This window comes from Cynara cardunculus (genome assembly GCF_001531365.2).
Source record: "Cynara cardunculus var. scolymus isolate 2C chromosome LG 12, CcrdV1, whole genome shotgun sequence".
Taxonomy (NCBI): Eukaryota; Viridiplantae; Streptophyta; class Magnoliopsida; order Asterales; family Asteraceae; genus Cynara; species Cynara cardunculus.
Genome location: NC_037539.1, coordinates 7244524 through 7261359, shown reverse-complemented (window position 1 = coordinate 7261359; position 16836 = coordinate 7244524). Strand labels below are relative to the sequence as shown.

Genomic DNA, 16836 nt, shown 5'->3' with positions numbered 1-16836 from the left:
TATATATATATATATATATATATATTGTTCATAGTATATGTTAGGCACAAGTAGTCGTATAATTTTCCTTCGCTTGAGAAATGATGTTAGGATTTCCACTATTTCATCTCACTAATTTGCTTGGGAGTATGAAGAGAGAAACTGTAGTCGTTCATATTTGTTGCGCGCATTATTAATTTGGTGCTCCGAACATGACCAAAGTTTAGTGTGTGGCTAGACTTATTTCCCTTCTATTTGTTGTCTTTATGCACTGCATGAGTTGCTAATACAATATCAGCATCTTAATTATAACTTCCTTTTTCATCCAAAAAGCTAACTTCTTGTTTCTTTATGACTCTCTTTCACCTTTAAACATGATGATCGATAGACCTAATTTAGGGTTCTTTTAATTAAGAGGATTAGAAAGCTGGTGAAGGTGAAAAGTTACACACATATGCATATGTATATAGGGAAAAACAAAGTAGTAATTCCCTTAAAAAGATTAGTAGATACTCTTAAAAGCAAAATCAATAATGCAAGCGGTAAAATTTCTGGAATTGAGAAGAAAACAAATAATAGGACAAAATCTTGTAACGTCAGAAACATTGCCCCTCTGCCCTCCTCCTCATGTTGCCTTTTTGGTTTCATTTTGATGGGTTGGAGCTAGCTAGAAAGAGGTCCAATTTAAAAGATATCTTCTCATCCACATATCTCTCTCTCTCTCTCTTGTTGAACCTGTTTTCTACTTGTACGAATTGGGTTGTCTTTTGTTTTGGTATATTTGTACTCAAGTGTGTGGATTCTTGCGTTGAATCATCTTGGAGAGTTGGCTGGCTATACTTGTAAACCCTCTTGGAGAAGAAGTTTGCTAACTGTCAGGTTTGAGCTTTTCACTTTTAATTTCTAGTTACATCTCTCTAACTTATTCTTTGATTCATCAGCCTTTTTTAATCAAAACAAACTAAAAAGATGGTAAAAAAGCTCGCTCTTCTAATCATTTGTTCTTTTCTTCTTCTTCCTTTAGGGTTTCTTGTTTCTCAGATCTGTATGACATGGTTCTTGAGGATGCAAAAAGTTGAAAGTTGATCTGTCTCTCATCGGTTAAGCTTTATAATATAAAAAGAATTGAAGAAAGAAAAATCCAGTTCATTTAATAACTGAGATAGAGAGAGAAAGAAATGAAGGGCATCTTTTTGGATGACAATATGTCAAATTTAACATCTGCATCAAATGAAGCAAGCCTATCTTCGTCCAGCAACAGGAATGAAATTGGTACTATGTACCCTCCACCACAGATGCAGCAGTCCTTCGCTTCTGTGCCAATCAGTACTAACAACCAAACTCAATCAAACAAGAAAAAGAGGAATCTTCCAGGAAATCCAGGTAAATTAATTAGATACTTGATGCAAACTTTTTGTTAATTTCCTGTTTGAACCAGTTTTTGGATATACATACATTCATACACATACATATATTATAACTTTTGATTCTCTTTTTGATCTCTCTCTCAAGAGCGTTAGTTAACCTGATTTCTCTGTAGATCCATTTATCTGGGTTTCATTTTTCTTGGATTAAATACTGATACTATTTATTTTGGGAATGGAATAAAAAGACCCAGAAGCTGAAGTGATAGCTTTATCTCCAAAATCACTTATGGCAACAAACAGATTCCTGTGTGAGATTTGCAACAAAGGGTTTCAAAGAGACCAGAATCTTCAGTTGCACAGAAGAGGACATAATTTGCCTTGGAAACTCAAGCAAAAATCAAAACTGGAGGTAGTTAGGAAGAAAGTATATGTATGCCCGGAGCCGAGTTGTGTGCACCATGAGCCATCGCGAGCACTCGGAGATCTTACAGGTATCAAGAAACATTTCTCCAGAAAGCACGGTGAGAAAAAGTGGAAATGTGAGAAGTGTTCAAAACGTTATGCCGTTCAGTCTGATTGGAAAGCTCATTCCAAGATCTGTGGCACACGAGAATATCGATGCGATTGTGGTACCCTTTTTTCAAGGTAATACCAACGATTGATCACTCTATACTTGTGTAAATAAAAGCAAAGTTAAAATCAAATAAAATAAAACTTCAAGGAACTTCACATGTGTAACAGTAGAGGACATAAAGGATTAAACTTTATTCTAATCATGCTTCAATCTAAATTCAGTATTTCACTGTTATTTTCATGAAAAAACAAAAACTTAAGAGCTTCAAACTCAAAACCAGTTGATAACAAGGGTCATTATGTCCCACGATCATGATGTGGCACATCTTCTTGGGGGTGACAAGGGTACGAACATGTGAGATGTTGGGCATATATATATATATATATATATAGGTGAAATATATATAGAGGATGCCATGATATCATATTAAACACATTTGGTTCCAACACAAAACCAATTATTACTAATGAGTATTACCATCAACGTTGATTGTATGTATATATACATTCATTGTTGCCAACTATAATGTTCCATCTTACATGTATTTTTTGAAAATGTAATGATTGATTAATTAACACGGGTTAAATGTAAGATGTTTCATTCTTTTTGCAAGTGTTCTCATCTTTTTGTCTTCTGTCTCACTACAGGAGGGACAGCTTCATTACTCACCGAGCCTTCTGTGATGCCTTAGCTGAAGAAACTGCAAGATCATCATCCTCTTTAAACCACCTTCCTCTCCATTTACCCATCAATTTTCCACTGAAAACCGAACCACAACATCTCCTCCAACATCCACAACTTAGCTTCAACATTGGATCGAGTAGTCCACATCATAATCATCAATTACCATCATGGTTAGATCATCATCATCATCAACAGCAAAACCCTAGCCCTAATGGTCTCCATCTTCCTTCTCCTTCTTCTCACATGTCTGCCACTGCTTTGCTCCAAAAGGCAGCTCAGATGGGTGTAACCATGAGCAATCCTGCACCTCCTCCTTCTTCGGCTGTTGCTGCTGCTGCTGCCATTTCCATGTCACATGAACAGCAGTCCATTATTTTAAGTGGGTCCCACCAAACCCTTCAACGTGATCACATGTGTACACCTCTACTATCATCTCTTCATCATCATCATAATGCTTCTGCCCTAGGCAGTTTGTCTGCAAGTGATAACCATCATGGCTTGTTGGAAGCAAGCGGTGGGTTTGCTAATGTCGTCAGCACTGGTTGCATGGACCATCATGCTCACCCGCAGGTGCTTCATCCTAATTCTTTGACTTCTACTAGTCTAGGGCCAACTAATAATATCCATCAAGTCTTCAATGGCATGCTCAATTCTACTAAAAGAGATCATAATAGTTACCAAGAACAGCTTTTCCCACAAGCACCAGCTTCGGCCCAAACGCTTTTGAACACCAGAAAAGAAGGTGCCGTTGGGAACGATGAGTTGACGAGAGATTTCTTGGGTCTTAGAGGATTTCCAACTCCTACTGATCACCATTTCCTTAGCATGGCTGGTCTTGATCATATGGCCAATTCTTCACCCTATCATCAGCTGCATCCGAACCACAATCAAAACCAAATACCATGGCAAGGTTAGCTAGTTTGGATAGCTCAGAAGAACTGCCCATCTTTTATGGAGTACTTGTAGTTTACTTTCTGCTGCTCATTGCTTTTTAAACTTGTTTTTAGTGATGAACCCTGAGCCCAGTTTTCCATTTCGTTAGTTCCGGATTGGAGATTTCCGAAAGCTATGAATGCTTCGCGTATTTCAAGTATTACAGTTGTTTTACACTACGGATATCCTGACCACTTTATAAAAAATAAAAGAAATGAACAACCAAAAGGAAAAAAATTCTTTATGCTGTAAACCAAAACAAGGACAACCTACACAGAGTAAGTAATATCATTCAGAACCAGTTGATTATTCTTAGGTTTAAATCCAAAAATGTAAGATTTTTGTTTAACACTATACTCAATGATTCAAAACCCTACACTTGCAAAAGAGACCAGTTGAATTACATACGTTACTTTGTTTTTCCTTCTAATTGAAAACCCTAAAACGTAAGAAACAGACCAGTTGATCAATTACAAGATATACCATCCCACACAAAAGGGTACCACGAACCACTTTATTTTGATGGTCTCAGAAACTTGCAGAGAGGGAAAACAAGAACGTGTTTTCTGTAGAACTGTAAAACATTGGCTATTTTTGTTGCTACTTTGGTAACAGTCACATGGCAGAATCTTTTTTTCTAGGGAAAAGAGAACATGAAAATACCATATTATGTTTAAAAAATTTAATCTCATATTGGATATCTTTGACAATTGCGGAATGATTTCCTACTGAATGATTAAGTGGTAATAATGATTAAGTAGTAATAATGATTAAGAGGTTCTCATGATATAATGCAAAATGAAATATAATTGTTTGGTAATTGTGTACAATGAAATTAAGGCTCTTAATGGTCAATGGAGATTCATGATACAAAATCATTTAAAAGGTTTTAGAACCATTAAGAGGTAGACTTTTTTTTTTGTCAAACAAGATTCACCTCTTAACTGTTCAGAGGTTGCATCTTAATGGAATTATTAAGAGGTAAACAAACAACCCCTAAGGGGTGAGACGTACTCTATCTTTGAATATAATTAAAAAAATGTAATATAAATTTATAAAAATGTTAGAATAGATTGTCTTATAATACTTAAATTTATAGGATGAAAGTAATATATATTGAGAGAGAGAGAGGGGTGAGCTTTCGAGGATTGTTAAATATTTTAAGAATCCAAGAACCATTTTTTTTCTGAGTATTCATTATGAATATGTATTGATCATGAATATTAGTCATGACCCATTCCTCATGAATATTTTATCACGTTATTTATCATGAATACTCAAAAAAGGTCATTCCTGAGTTTCTAAAATATTTATCTTTCCTAAACGAACCTCCACACACTCTCTCTTTCTCTCTCTGTCTCTCTCTCTCTATATATGTATATATATAGGGGCCTAATCAAATGAGACTTATATAGTTTGTGGTAACTGTGAGGTCCAATATGAGCCAATCATTTTAGATAATTAATATTACTTACTAAAATAAACCAAAGGGTAAATTAGTAAATTGTGTTGATTATTCAACTTACTTTAATTAGTTTAATATTCCAATTTACTTTAATTAGTTCAATTAGTTTAATTATTTTAATATATGTATATATATACACACACAGGGACCAAATCCAGTGGCCTTCTCCGGCACCCACCACCACTTCGCTGACCTCCTTCGGTCATCTTGTCTGACCAAGACGCCATATCCGATGATCAACTACTAAACACCCACCTACGACAGTGGTACCACAGTTGGTACCACAGTGGTACCACAATTGCACAATTGATATCACAGTAGTCTAAAAGTTACCTGGTGTGTTTTGAGTAGCACATTGTGTATCTTGGTGTATTTTGGGTATCACATGGTCTTCGTTGGAGGCCGGAGGTAGAAGAGAAAGAGGGGGAAGAGATAAAAAATTTAAAATACCTAAAATGTCATTTAATTATAATTTTAAGTCAAATCACCAAAAATATTAGTTTTCTAATTTATCCATTATTTTGTGATTGAGATTGGATCTCAAAGTTATCACAAACTAATCAAATTTTCCTTGAATGGACCCTTATATATATAAACTTACTATAAAATGTTTATCCTATAAATTTAAGTATATAAGACAGTCTATAATAACATTGATACAGATTTAGCGTTCTATAAAGCTCATTTCATGTACTCTTATGTTTCATAGAATAAAAATTAAATACAATGGTCCATTTAAAAACAATGTTTGTTTCATTTTGATACACCTAAAAAATTGAAGCTTACTTTTATAAAGATGAATAGTAAAATACTCTCAAATGCCTTAGATAAATAAAATTGAGAAAATATTTATGGTTATGAGAGAAATATACAAGTTTTTTATGTATTTATTTAGTTAACTTAAAAAGAAAAGTTTTTTAGTGTTTAGAATGAAAAGATGATTAATTATAATGAATTGATTACATAATATTCGAAAACATTTTCTCTGTCTTTTAAGATTGAGAAATTTTTTATATCTTTTTTAAAACCTATTTTTAGATAAGATATGTTAGATTTGTTTAATTTGATATATATTTTAATGGGTATGATTCTTTATTTCTTTCTATTGAAACATGTTATTGAAATTTGAGCAATAACATGTTATTTTAATTGAAGCATTGTGCTTGTTACATTAACATAAATTTTATTATGACATAATGAGTACAACAACAATTAAGGGAATGGAAATAAAACTAAAATTGTTGGACTATGTTATGTTATTTACTCATTAAATATAGTATAGGGCTAGTTTTGTAATTTTAAGTGTTTTTAGTCTTAGCTATTATATAGTTTCTTTTTTTTTATTGCAAGTTCTTTTGTAAAGCTCAATATACTAGAAAACGCTGCCAAACGTTGTCTTGTGATTCTAATGAATTGTTAGTCATTCGTAACTCAAATCTCATATGGTATCAAACCATTAATTAGATGTTTATTATCTGTGTACTCACTCCTTTCTCATTCAATCTCCTAAAACATAATTATCAGTGATTCAACCTTGAACTTGAACTTTTTAACCGCCTCATGCGATTGTGCTTCGAGTTAGTTGATAGTAGTATCATCTTACACATTACCCTAATCATAATGTTGTCAACGCTAAAATTCTGAAGGCTGCATAAACAATATTGGTGAAATCCGTTTGTGGAAGTCTCTCGGTAAAACTTTCATGGGTAAAGCTATTGTCATTGATTCACTGATGGCTATCACCACTAGCCGATGAGACCTCAGTCACCAACAAATCACTGACCGCGAAGTTCACTAACGGATTACCGACAGTATCATCGATGGACTACCAAGGGAACTAATCACCGACGAAGCTAATCATCGATGGATTGTCGAGGGACCTTTACCGTTAGTTATATCTATCATCATTGACAGCATTTCGTCGATGATCCGTTGGTAATTCTGATTTATTTAAAAAAAATAGTTTAGAAATAAGGTATTTTCTTTATAAATATGAAACCTTCCACCGATGTTGGTTTTCCTTTAACTTCATCAACTTTTCTTGTAGCTCAAGTATATGCAAATATTCCATGTTTGACAAAAAAAAATCAGTAATTTTGTTCATGATCAAAAGTAATGACATTATATATATATATATATATATATACACACACACACCTAATAAATAAGTAATTTGGCTGCTACGTGTCGTCTTATTGTGCGACGGTTATAAGGATTTCCCGCCTAAACATGTATGTAGACACAATTTACATTACTGGTTCAAATGGGCCTATTAATTGACATATGTCCCTGTAAACTTAACTGATTTCCGTATGAAAAGGGATTTCTTTTCAAAGACTAACAACACAATTGAAGAATTCTTGTGCTTCAGAGTCGAGAGTTGTTTCCCAGCCTAACAACACAACTATGAATTCTTGTGCTTCAGAGTTAAAGTTCAGAGTTTCTTTGTAGGCTTGAGGACAAGTCTGAACTCATTTTCCTCAGTTAAAATTCAGAGTTGTCTGCCATACTTATAAGGCATACCAGTATAAAAGTATGAGGATAAGTCTAAACTTCTTTTCCTCGGTTGAAATACAGAGTTATCCAGACTTGTAAGACATACAAGTATGAAAGTCTGGGAAAATTAGAGTTGTAAGTCTGAATTTAACTCTAAAGTGGCCTCCAGACTTCTAAGTATGAATGTAGGAATTCAAATGAAGTCTGACATGTGAAGTCTGAAAGTCAAGTGTAATTCAGACTTGTAAGTATGAGTTTAGGAATTCAAACGAAGTCTGAGCTGTGAAGTGTTAGAATTTCTGGTTTTCGATGGCTTGGAATCCACTAAAAGTCGTGTATCACTTTCAGATTGAAGTATTTCGATGGCACAATCAAAATTTCAATCGGATAAAATTCAGTGGTTTTTCCCGAATAAAGAGTTTCCCCGTATTATCAAATTTGTGTTCCGAAAATCCAATGACCAAATCATAGCTTTTTTCTCAAACGGTCGAAAATTGCCATACGACAGTTAAAAAACCGGGTTTTCAAAACAGAGTCAAAACCGGGTTTAAAATTTCAAATTCGAATTCGACGCCAGCCAGGGGTTCTCCCCCTTGGACCCCGCCACCAGGGGCGCTACCCCTAAACCCCCGTCGTTTAAATCAAAATAAACTCAAACAAGTGTGCACTCTACACCATTCTTACTTGTTCGATATTTATCATGATTACATTGGTCAACAAATTAACCCATTATACTTAAATGACATTAGTGATACAAATCACCAACATGAAGTCATATGATATTGGTTATTTTTCAGACTTACAACATAACTCTGAATTGTTCTGTTCCAGACTTAGTTTCATAGTTTATTCCCAGACTTAAAATACAACTCTGAACTCCTCTTAAGAGTTGAAGTTCAGAGTTACGTTTCTGAGTTATAAGAAGTCAGAATTCTTGTGACCCAGAGTTATGCTCATAGATACTTTCTAGACTTAGAAGACAACTCTGAATTCCTCATATTCAGAGTTAAGTCTAGAGTTATTTTCCAGCCTAACAATAGAACTCTAAATTCTTATGTTTCAGAGTTAATGTTCAGAGTTTTCTGTTAGACCTGAAGAAAATGAAAAGTCTCAACTCATTTTCCTAATTTAAAATACCCCATGTAATATACGGATTCGAACCTAGTATGTATATATATATATATATATATATATATATAAAAGAAACATGACCAATGAAGAACCGACAATAAACGATCTCCCATGTTACTACTGGCACTAAAATCACTTATCATAACATAATGGGGATCCTGAGTGGTCCCAAATCCAAACATTTGGCCCTTCTTCCAGCCTCTAACACTCTGCTCCAACAGTTGTGAGTCATTAATAAGAACCATGTTGCAATCTGTGTTGGCATACGTCCCTAACCTGCATACCTTTCCTATAATGTACCAAAACAAATAGGGTTAGCTAATTTTCAATCATTTTCGGCAGCATAACGACTATATATTGAACATATAAGTTGCAATAACCATTGAAAAGTATTATATTTTACCACTTCAATTAAATCAAGGGGAAAATATATCAAGTAGAGAAATGGAAGGAGTTATTTTGTCAAGGTGCCAAACTAAAGAATGTTGATGGGTTCTTGTAACCCTTAATCAAACCACTTAATTTAAATATCAAAAAAGAAAGGTGATCAATTGTGATTTAATTACTAAATCATAAGAATTATGAAGTCAATCGAAAGGTTGGTAAACTAACGCCGAGATTGACTATAAAAGGGGTGGGAAGGTTGTAGTTTCATATAAAAACCATCGAGATCTAAGGCAAAGGTCCACATAGGAAAAGAAGACGATAGTTTTGTAGGTTGATCTCAGCTGGTTCAACGTAACATGGGGGGACGGTGGCCACCTTGATGATTGGTTCGGGGTTACGACTTATACTGTGAGTTTCATGTATTTTTTTAAACGGGCTTCATGATTTACTTATGTTTTTTTTGAAGCTTGCTAAACTTGTTCATGATTTTATCATATGTTGTATATGGGTAAACATGTGATATTTTGAACTTACACATATTTATATGTGTGTGGGAATGGGTGTATTACGGTGTTGACTGTAAAAACAGACATGGTGTGTGAGTTTGTTGGTCAAGGCCCGACCATAAGGGCAACATGCTTTATGAGCTTGTCTGGTTGCTAGATTTAAGCCGTAAAAGCAAACATGTTGTAAGAGTTCGTCAGGTAAAGCTCTGTGGAAAAGACACATTTTTATAACAACATTGCTTTGTGAAAAATATTATTTTCGTCAAATTTAAGCTTATCGTAAAAGTTGTTATTCGTGCATGTGGGCCTTAGGCTCACCCATGCAAACTTTTATAAAACTTTTGCAACTCATGTCGTTATTAGACTGTAAACAAAAGTGGCATAAAGAGAGATATGACAATTGACACCTAATAAGAATATATGCAGATTAAGGCACTGATGTACAAAGCAAAATTATATTCATCTAAATTGTAATGTTAAGTTAGAGATTTTATTTCTACTGCAATGTAAGTGTATAATCTTGGGATACTATTTTTGATATATTGAAGTTTTTGGGATGTTACATAAATTGTTTGTTTTGACAAATATAGTTTTCTAATATGAATGGCAATCACAATGTCAATCAATCTATCTAATTAGCCAAACGTCCGCCCAACAGTGGCAGCCCAAACTAATAGTATCAATATATTTATTGAAATGTACTAGAAGTTAACCAAGCCTATAAAACAAACTAATTTTTAGTCGCTTTCAGGTAAATGTAGATTGGATTATTAGTAGGCGATCCTGGCCGTACCCTCAACGAGCATCTTTTCTCAATACACCCCAGAAAAAGTGGGTCATGGTTCCATGTATCGCTCTACAATAAACAAGTTAAGTTGTTAGTAGACAAGAAAATTCTATATATTAAAAACCAATGAACATACCATTCAATGATGATGTTGTGAAACACCAATTGATTCCCCCACTGTGCTTGATTGATACCCCCTTAAATGGGATTGCCCAATTGGCCTTACAGGCCTCGGACTGGGATCTCCAACTGTCAGTGTCTCGCACCTGTTAGAAACATAACACATAAAAATTACAATATAATATAATTTAAAATAAATCACAAATGACGACATTAATAAGGAAGTTAGAAAGACTGATGGTTGAATGGATGAGGTGGATGAGAAAATTGAGGAGGATGTGAGATGAGCAATTGAGGATGGACATGATGGACTTAGATATTTATGAGGACATGACTACAAGTACTTTGAAACTGACGACTAGGGTAGTTGACTAGGTATGGAGACCTGTAGCTAGCTAGTGTGGTGTAGAAGGGAATTTGAGAGGTTGGGGAGGGCTAGCAGTTTAGGCTACGGATGTGTTATTGTCATATGTTGTGTGTGTTTTACCTTACCTTACCTTTAGTATGTTTCCAATGTACATGCTTGTTACTTTCTTAGTTTTCTCATTCAGTTTCACCATGGGTTAGTCTTTGTTCCTTCCACTTGTCTGTTCATATTCATGCGCAAGTCCAAGGGTTTTCATGGAAATAATGGCTCTATGTTGAGAATTGTTTTGACTAAAATAGAAGAAAAGTTTTGAAGGCTTGTTCAACATTGGTAGAGCAATGATAGGTGAAGGGGACTCTAGACTTAAAAACATGGGTACAAGGCATAGGTTTCAAATCATCCCAACAAAGTACACCTTAAATATTTTATTATTTCATTCTTGTTATCTTATTTTAGGGAGTACAATGGTATGAGTTAAAACTTTGAAAGTGTGGGCATTATCGGCTGAAGCTTGTTAGAACTGTGCAATTCTAATACTTTTCACATAGTGAATTTTCTATATGGAGGCTCGTAGTTTTTCTCCGGGTTTAGAGTTTCCACGTTAATTCTTGTCTTCTTCTTTTCTCTATAATTGTTCATTTTTGGGTTGTTGGGAAACTCTTAGGCCAATTTCCCAACAAGTGGTATCAAAGCTCCAGATTGGAGGAGGTCTCGGTTCACTAGTACAAAAACTCACATTTGCCACGGAAAAAAAACCGTGGCCATAGGCCTTTGGCCACAGTTTTTCTTTCTTATCAAACCATAGCCTATATTCCCGTGACCATTGATACTCTTTTGGCGACGTTTAAAATATGTCACCATATCTAATGAAAAGCCATAGCTTGAAACTCGTGGCTATAAATGTGTCTAATTTTTATGGTATTGGCGCATTTTTACTATAACTATGACCATAAACTACTTATCGCCACACAAACTCACGTTAAACGTGGCCATTTGCTACCCTTTGGTTACACAACATAAAGAAAACCATGCCAATAAACTATTTATGGCCACACAGTTTATTTTTATGGCGGCCAATGATTACCCTAATATCACGTATATTTGTTTTAACGTGGCCTTAAATTAATTATCATCACATAAATTTTATATTAATTGTGACCAATTCGTGACTTATAGTTTCCATAATTGTTAGAACCGTGACTGTTGTTTGCCTTCTAGTTATACAAAATAACTAAAAATGTAGCTATAAACAACTTATAGCCATGCAATTCATGACTTATTGTTACACTGATTTTTTTTAAACGTGGCTATTGATTATATTTTTGTCACGTAAACTAACTAAAACCATAGCGATAAACCGGTTTTCACCACACAAATTTTGATATTAACCATTGCTAATTCATTAAATTTGGTTATACTAAATTGTTAGAAATATGAATATTGATTAACTTTTGGTCACATGAGTTAACTAAAATTGTAACCATAAACTACTTAAAGCCATGCAAATTTTACATTAACCATGGCCATTTCATGACATATGGTTACACTGAATTATTAAGAACCTTGGCTATTGGTAGCCTTTTGGTTACACGAAATAGCAAAATACCATGACCATATACTATTTATAGCCACATAAATTTTATATAAACTGTTGCCGTTTAATAACATATGTTGACGTTGAATTGTTAAAATCATGACTACTGGTTACTTTTTGGTTACACATAATAATTAAAATCATGGCCATAAACTAATTATAATCATGAAAATTTCATATTAAGCATGGCTAATTCATGACATATGGTTACACTGAATTGTTAAAATCATGGCTATTAGTTACCATTTTGTCATGTTATAACCAGGTTTTCTACAAACATGGGTCAAGGTAACTTTATGTGTTTATTATACGAATTATGTGATGACATGCATAATTATGATAATATTTGCAAGAATTATGTGCACATGTATGGTAATTTGATATTATGCATGCATGTAGAAATTTTTATAGGCGGTTATATGATAATATAATATGTGAGAATATTATTATAATTCAAACCTTCATAGTTAAGAAAGGGTGATTATAAAACATTATTTTTCCACCGCCAAATGATTTTATATTAAAAGAAATCCATCACCGCCTCATCCTAAGTATAAAAGACAGAGGATAAGGTAAAAACCTTATCAGTTCACTATTTTACAAAATATACAAGAGAAATTTAAAGGCGGTAAAGAGCGTTTCTTGAAGAAATTGCTGTTAAGAATTCTGTTAAATTGTTGTGTGATAACATGCAAAATTTGTGTTATCAAGGTGAGTTTTATTAACCTTTTTACTTTATAATCGTCAGTTTATAATCTGTTGTTCAAACCTATATTTGGTAGTTACAAATGATTGAAATTAGAAAGAATATGTGGGAACTGTTTATAAACAGTTTTGAAGAAATATTTTCTGGTACAAAGATTAGAACCTGTTTAGAAAAGATTAAACAGAAACTGTTCGTTAGAAACAGTTCTAAAACCATGTCCTGTTTGGGAAGAACAAGATGAGTTGAGCAATTTGATCTAGAACAGAGTGTTCTTATGATTTGAAAGGTTTGAATATAAACCTATGTTGAGAATATGATGTGGATAAAAACTATGAACGAGGTTCACTCTGACAGAAAGGTCTGCAGCCTGTCATTGGATGAAATAGTTCATATGAATTTCAGGGGAAATAAGGATGGTCGTTGTGTGTGATGGATAGCTATTGCTATAAACAAGGGATTATGGATGTAATAAGGATGGTCGTTGTGTGTGTATGCATGATATGACTCTTGCTAATATATCTAATAAGATTACAACAGATTGAAATTCTCTCTTCTTGGTGATTTGAGGATTCAAAGATGTTGTTCTTATTAGAAATAATAGTATTGATGTTATGATTATGGGAAAATATGGCAGATGGCCGTTGGTTTTGACAATAAGTATTTTGGAATAGAGTGTACATTTTTATGAAAAACCAGAGGAGCTCTGGTTGGTCCTCACTATTGGACCAGAGGGTTCTTATTATTGATTTGATGAATATGCAAATTTTACTCAACGTACTAGTTGGACCAGAGGCTCTGTATCTATTGATAAGAGCTTATGTATCAAATTCATGCTTTAAGAAGTTTTAAAGAAAAAGAAATTTTATACTTAGTATTTTTTTTACGAAAGACAGACCAGAGGGGCTCTGGTCGACTCACACGTTGAACCAGAGGCTCTGGCTGATCCTAACTATATGAACCAGAAGCTCTGGTTAGTACAACCAGAGGCTCTGGTCGGATAAGAGCTCTGTATAAGCATTCTTTTATGAAGAAGACTATCTTTCTGGTTGGAAGCCTAACTTGAGAATATTACAAGAAATTATATAAACCAGAGGCTCTGGTTAGTACAACCAGAGGCTCTGGACGAGGAAATAAAAGCTCTGGTTATGTTTATTAAAATATATTTCAAGTATGGTTTAGAACCAGAGGCCCGACGAACCAAAACAGAATGTGATTTTCAGTCTTTAATACATGAGATGGATTATTTGAAATAAATATTTTGGTGATCTTCACCCTGCATTACATAAAAGGGAACCTCACTAGACATTCATGTCTAACCCTCATTTTGTGTTTTCAAAAATATGTGTGCAGGTAATGAGAATAAGGGAAAAAGCATTATGTGAATTACTTCCCTATGTGTATGAAGATCTTGATTAGCCATGTTTGGAAGATTAGATGTCAAGATACAGGAAGCATGTACTTTTGAATTTTTTTATCTATGTATCGTACATTATAGACTCTTGTATTATGGACCTATGTGAGAAAATATGTATTCTATTTATGAAATATATGTTATATGCAATGTATGGTTTGGGGGTGTTACAGAGATGGTATCAGAGCCTAAGTTTAAGAGATTTAGGTATTCACATGCATAATGCCTAGACTTAAACTATTTCATTGTATATTAGGGTCCCAAACATAGTTAGACCATTTGGAATAAATATGATAAGTTAAGAGATCAGTGTGTAAGGTGTTTTTGGATTACATCTGGCCAATGTAATTTTGAATCTACAGGTACATAACTGAACTTGGAAACTTTATTATATTTGGAATGTGAAAATATGTTTATTAAAATTTGAAATCCACAGATGACAAGCAGATCTAGAAGGTCGGAAAGGATCACCCGCCCAACCCCACTAATGAAGAAGAAGATTCTCCTATTATAGCTCATATTGGTACCTTTGAGGGCAGAGGCAGAAGCAGAGGAAGGGGCAAAGGCAGAGGTCAAGGCAAAGGGCAGACTAGAGGCAGAATTAGTCAACCAGAAAATAATGCAGATCAAGCCGAATCTAACTCTGAAAACATGAATCAAAGCATATGCCACAACCAGAATATGTGATCCTCTGCTGACTGAAGAGATGGGAAAGCTACGGGAAACCTTGACTTCTATTATGGGGATTCCTACCAGAATAAAGACTGGCAGAGTTGAAATTAATCCAACAGTTCCAGTTATCAACAATCGGGAAGGAGATATAAAGATGTTCTTAACATGCAAGCCACCAACTTTCTTGGGAGATAGAGATCCAGTTAAAGCCATGTGTTGGATCAAAGAGATAGAGTCTGTATTCAACACTATATGATGTGCGGAATCAGATAAAGTCAGATTTGCAGTTTCTGTCTTGAAGTCAAATGCCTTGTTTTGGTGGGAGGTGGAATCATTGGCCAAAACAGATATTCTACAAACTATGACATGGGCAGAGTTTGTGAATAGATTTAAAGAACAATTCTGTCCCAAAATAGCGGTCAGACAAATGGAAGAAGACTTTTTAAAATTGGAACAGAGTTCTGGGTCAGTCAGAGAATACATAGAGAAATTCATAGAATATTCAAGGTTTGCTGAGCATTACATCTCAACAGAAGCTAGAAAAGTAAAACGATAAATTTGGGGTCTAAAACCATCCATTAGGGAATTTGTTATAACAATGAATCTTGCTACCTTTCCAATGGCAGTAGATGCAGCAGAGATCACTGAGAGGAATAAAAAATAGAAGTGAAAAAGGGAAACAGATGGAGAAAAGAAAATGGGAAGGACCTTCGGCAAGTTATCGAGGATAAAAAATTACCAAGTTTAATAATAGAGCAATGCAGAGACCGATGGAAAGAGCCTGTCCCCGGTGTCGACAGTATCACCGAGGGGAATGCCGAGCAGAACCCATAAAGTCTTTTAATTGTGGTGAGATTGGGCATACTTTAAATTTTTGTCGACAAAACAGAAAATGTTTTCATTGTAATTCCCCAGATCATTTCGAGAATAATTTCCCACAATTGAAAGCTCCACAACTCACTATGGGAAGCAATACTTCGACCGGCCCTGGGAGACCAAGTATGGGCAGAGGATCGGGTGGGGCGCGGGGTCGATCTTTTCAAATGACCAAACGTGAAGCAGAAACTACACCCGATGTAGTAACAGGTATGTTTTTTGTGAGCTCCTTACATGCCAAAGTGTTATTTGACTCGGATGCAAACTTCTCATTTATATCCCCATCATTTTCCTTGTATGCTCGCATGAATTCTGTGCCACTTGACGATAAATTAGAAGTTAATACTGCTAATGGTCAAGTTTCTGTGAATAATGTTCAATAATTGCACTATTATGATTGAGGGATGTAAGCTACCCATCAGACTATTTCCCATGCCTATGAAAGATTTTGATGTAGTAGTGGGAATGGACTGGTTGGTCGAAAATCAAGCCAACATTGTTTGCGATAAGAAGATGATTAGAATAGTATTTTGTGAGTCCTATTTCACTGATCAATCTTCATTTACTTCACAACAATGGCAGAATCTTGATATTGCATTCAAGAACATGATATGAACTTTGAGAGGAAAAGTCAAAGCATTCAAAGTATGGTCAACTCTCTTAATACGTATGGTTTTTACAAATGAGCTCCTCTCCTTCTAATTACAAAGATTAACCTATTTATATGGTCAAACTAACTAAACAAAGTCAAAGTCAAACTTCTATAAGAAAAGTCAAACAC

At 34.5% G+C, this 16836-nt stretch overlaps 1 protein-coding gene across 1 annotated transcript; it reads left to right on the top strand.

Annotated features, from left to right (window-relative positions):
• Positions 1-633: 633 nt before the first annotated feature.
• Positions 634-3637, top strand: LOC112522881 (protein indeterminate-domain 12-like). The gene is made up of 4 exons (XM_025132203.1): positions 634-858; positions 1004-1362; positions 1592-1991; positions 2568-3637. Exons 2-4 carry the CDS (start codon positions 1158-1160, stop codon positions 3517-3519), a joined length of 1557 nt encoding a protein of 518 aa, XP_024987971.1. The 5' UTR covers positions 634-858; positions 1004-1157; the 3' UTR covers positions 3520-3637.
• Positions 3638-16836: the final 13199 nt, after the last annotated feature.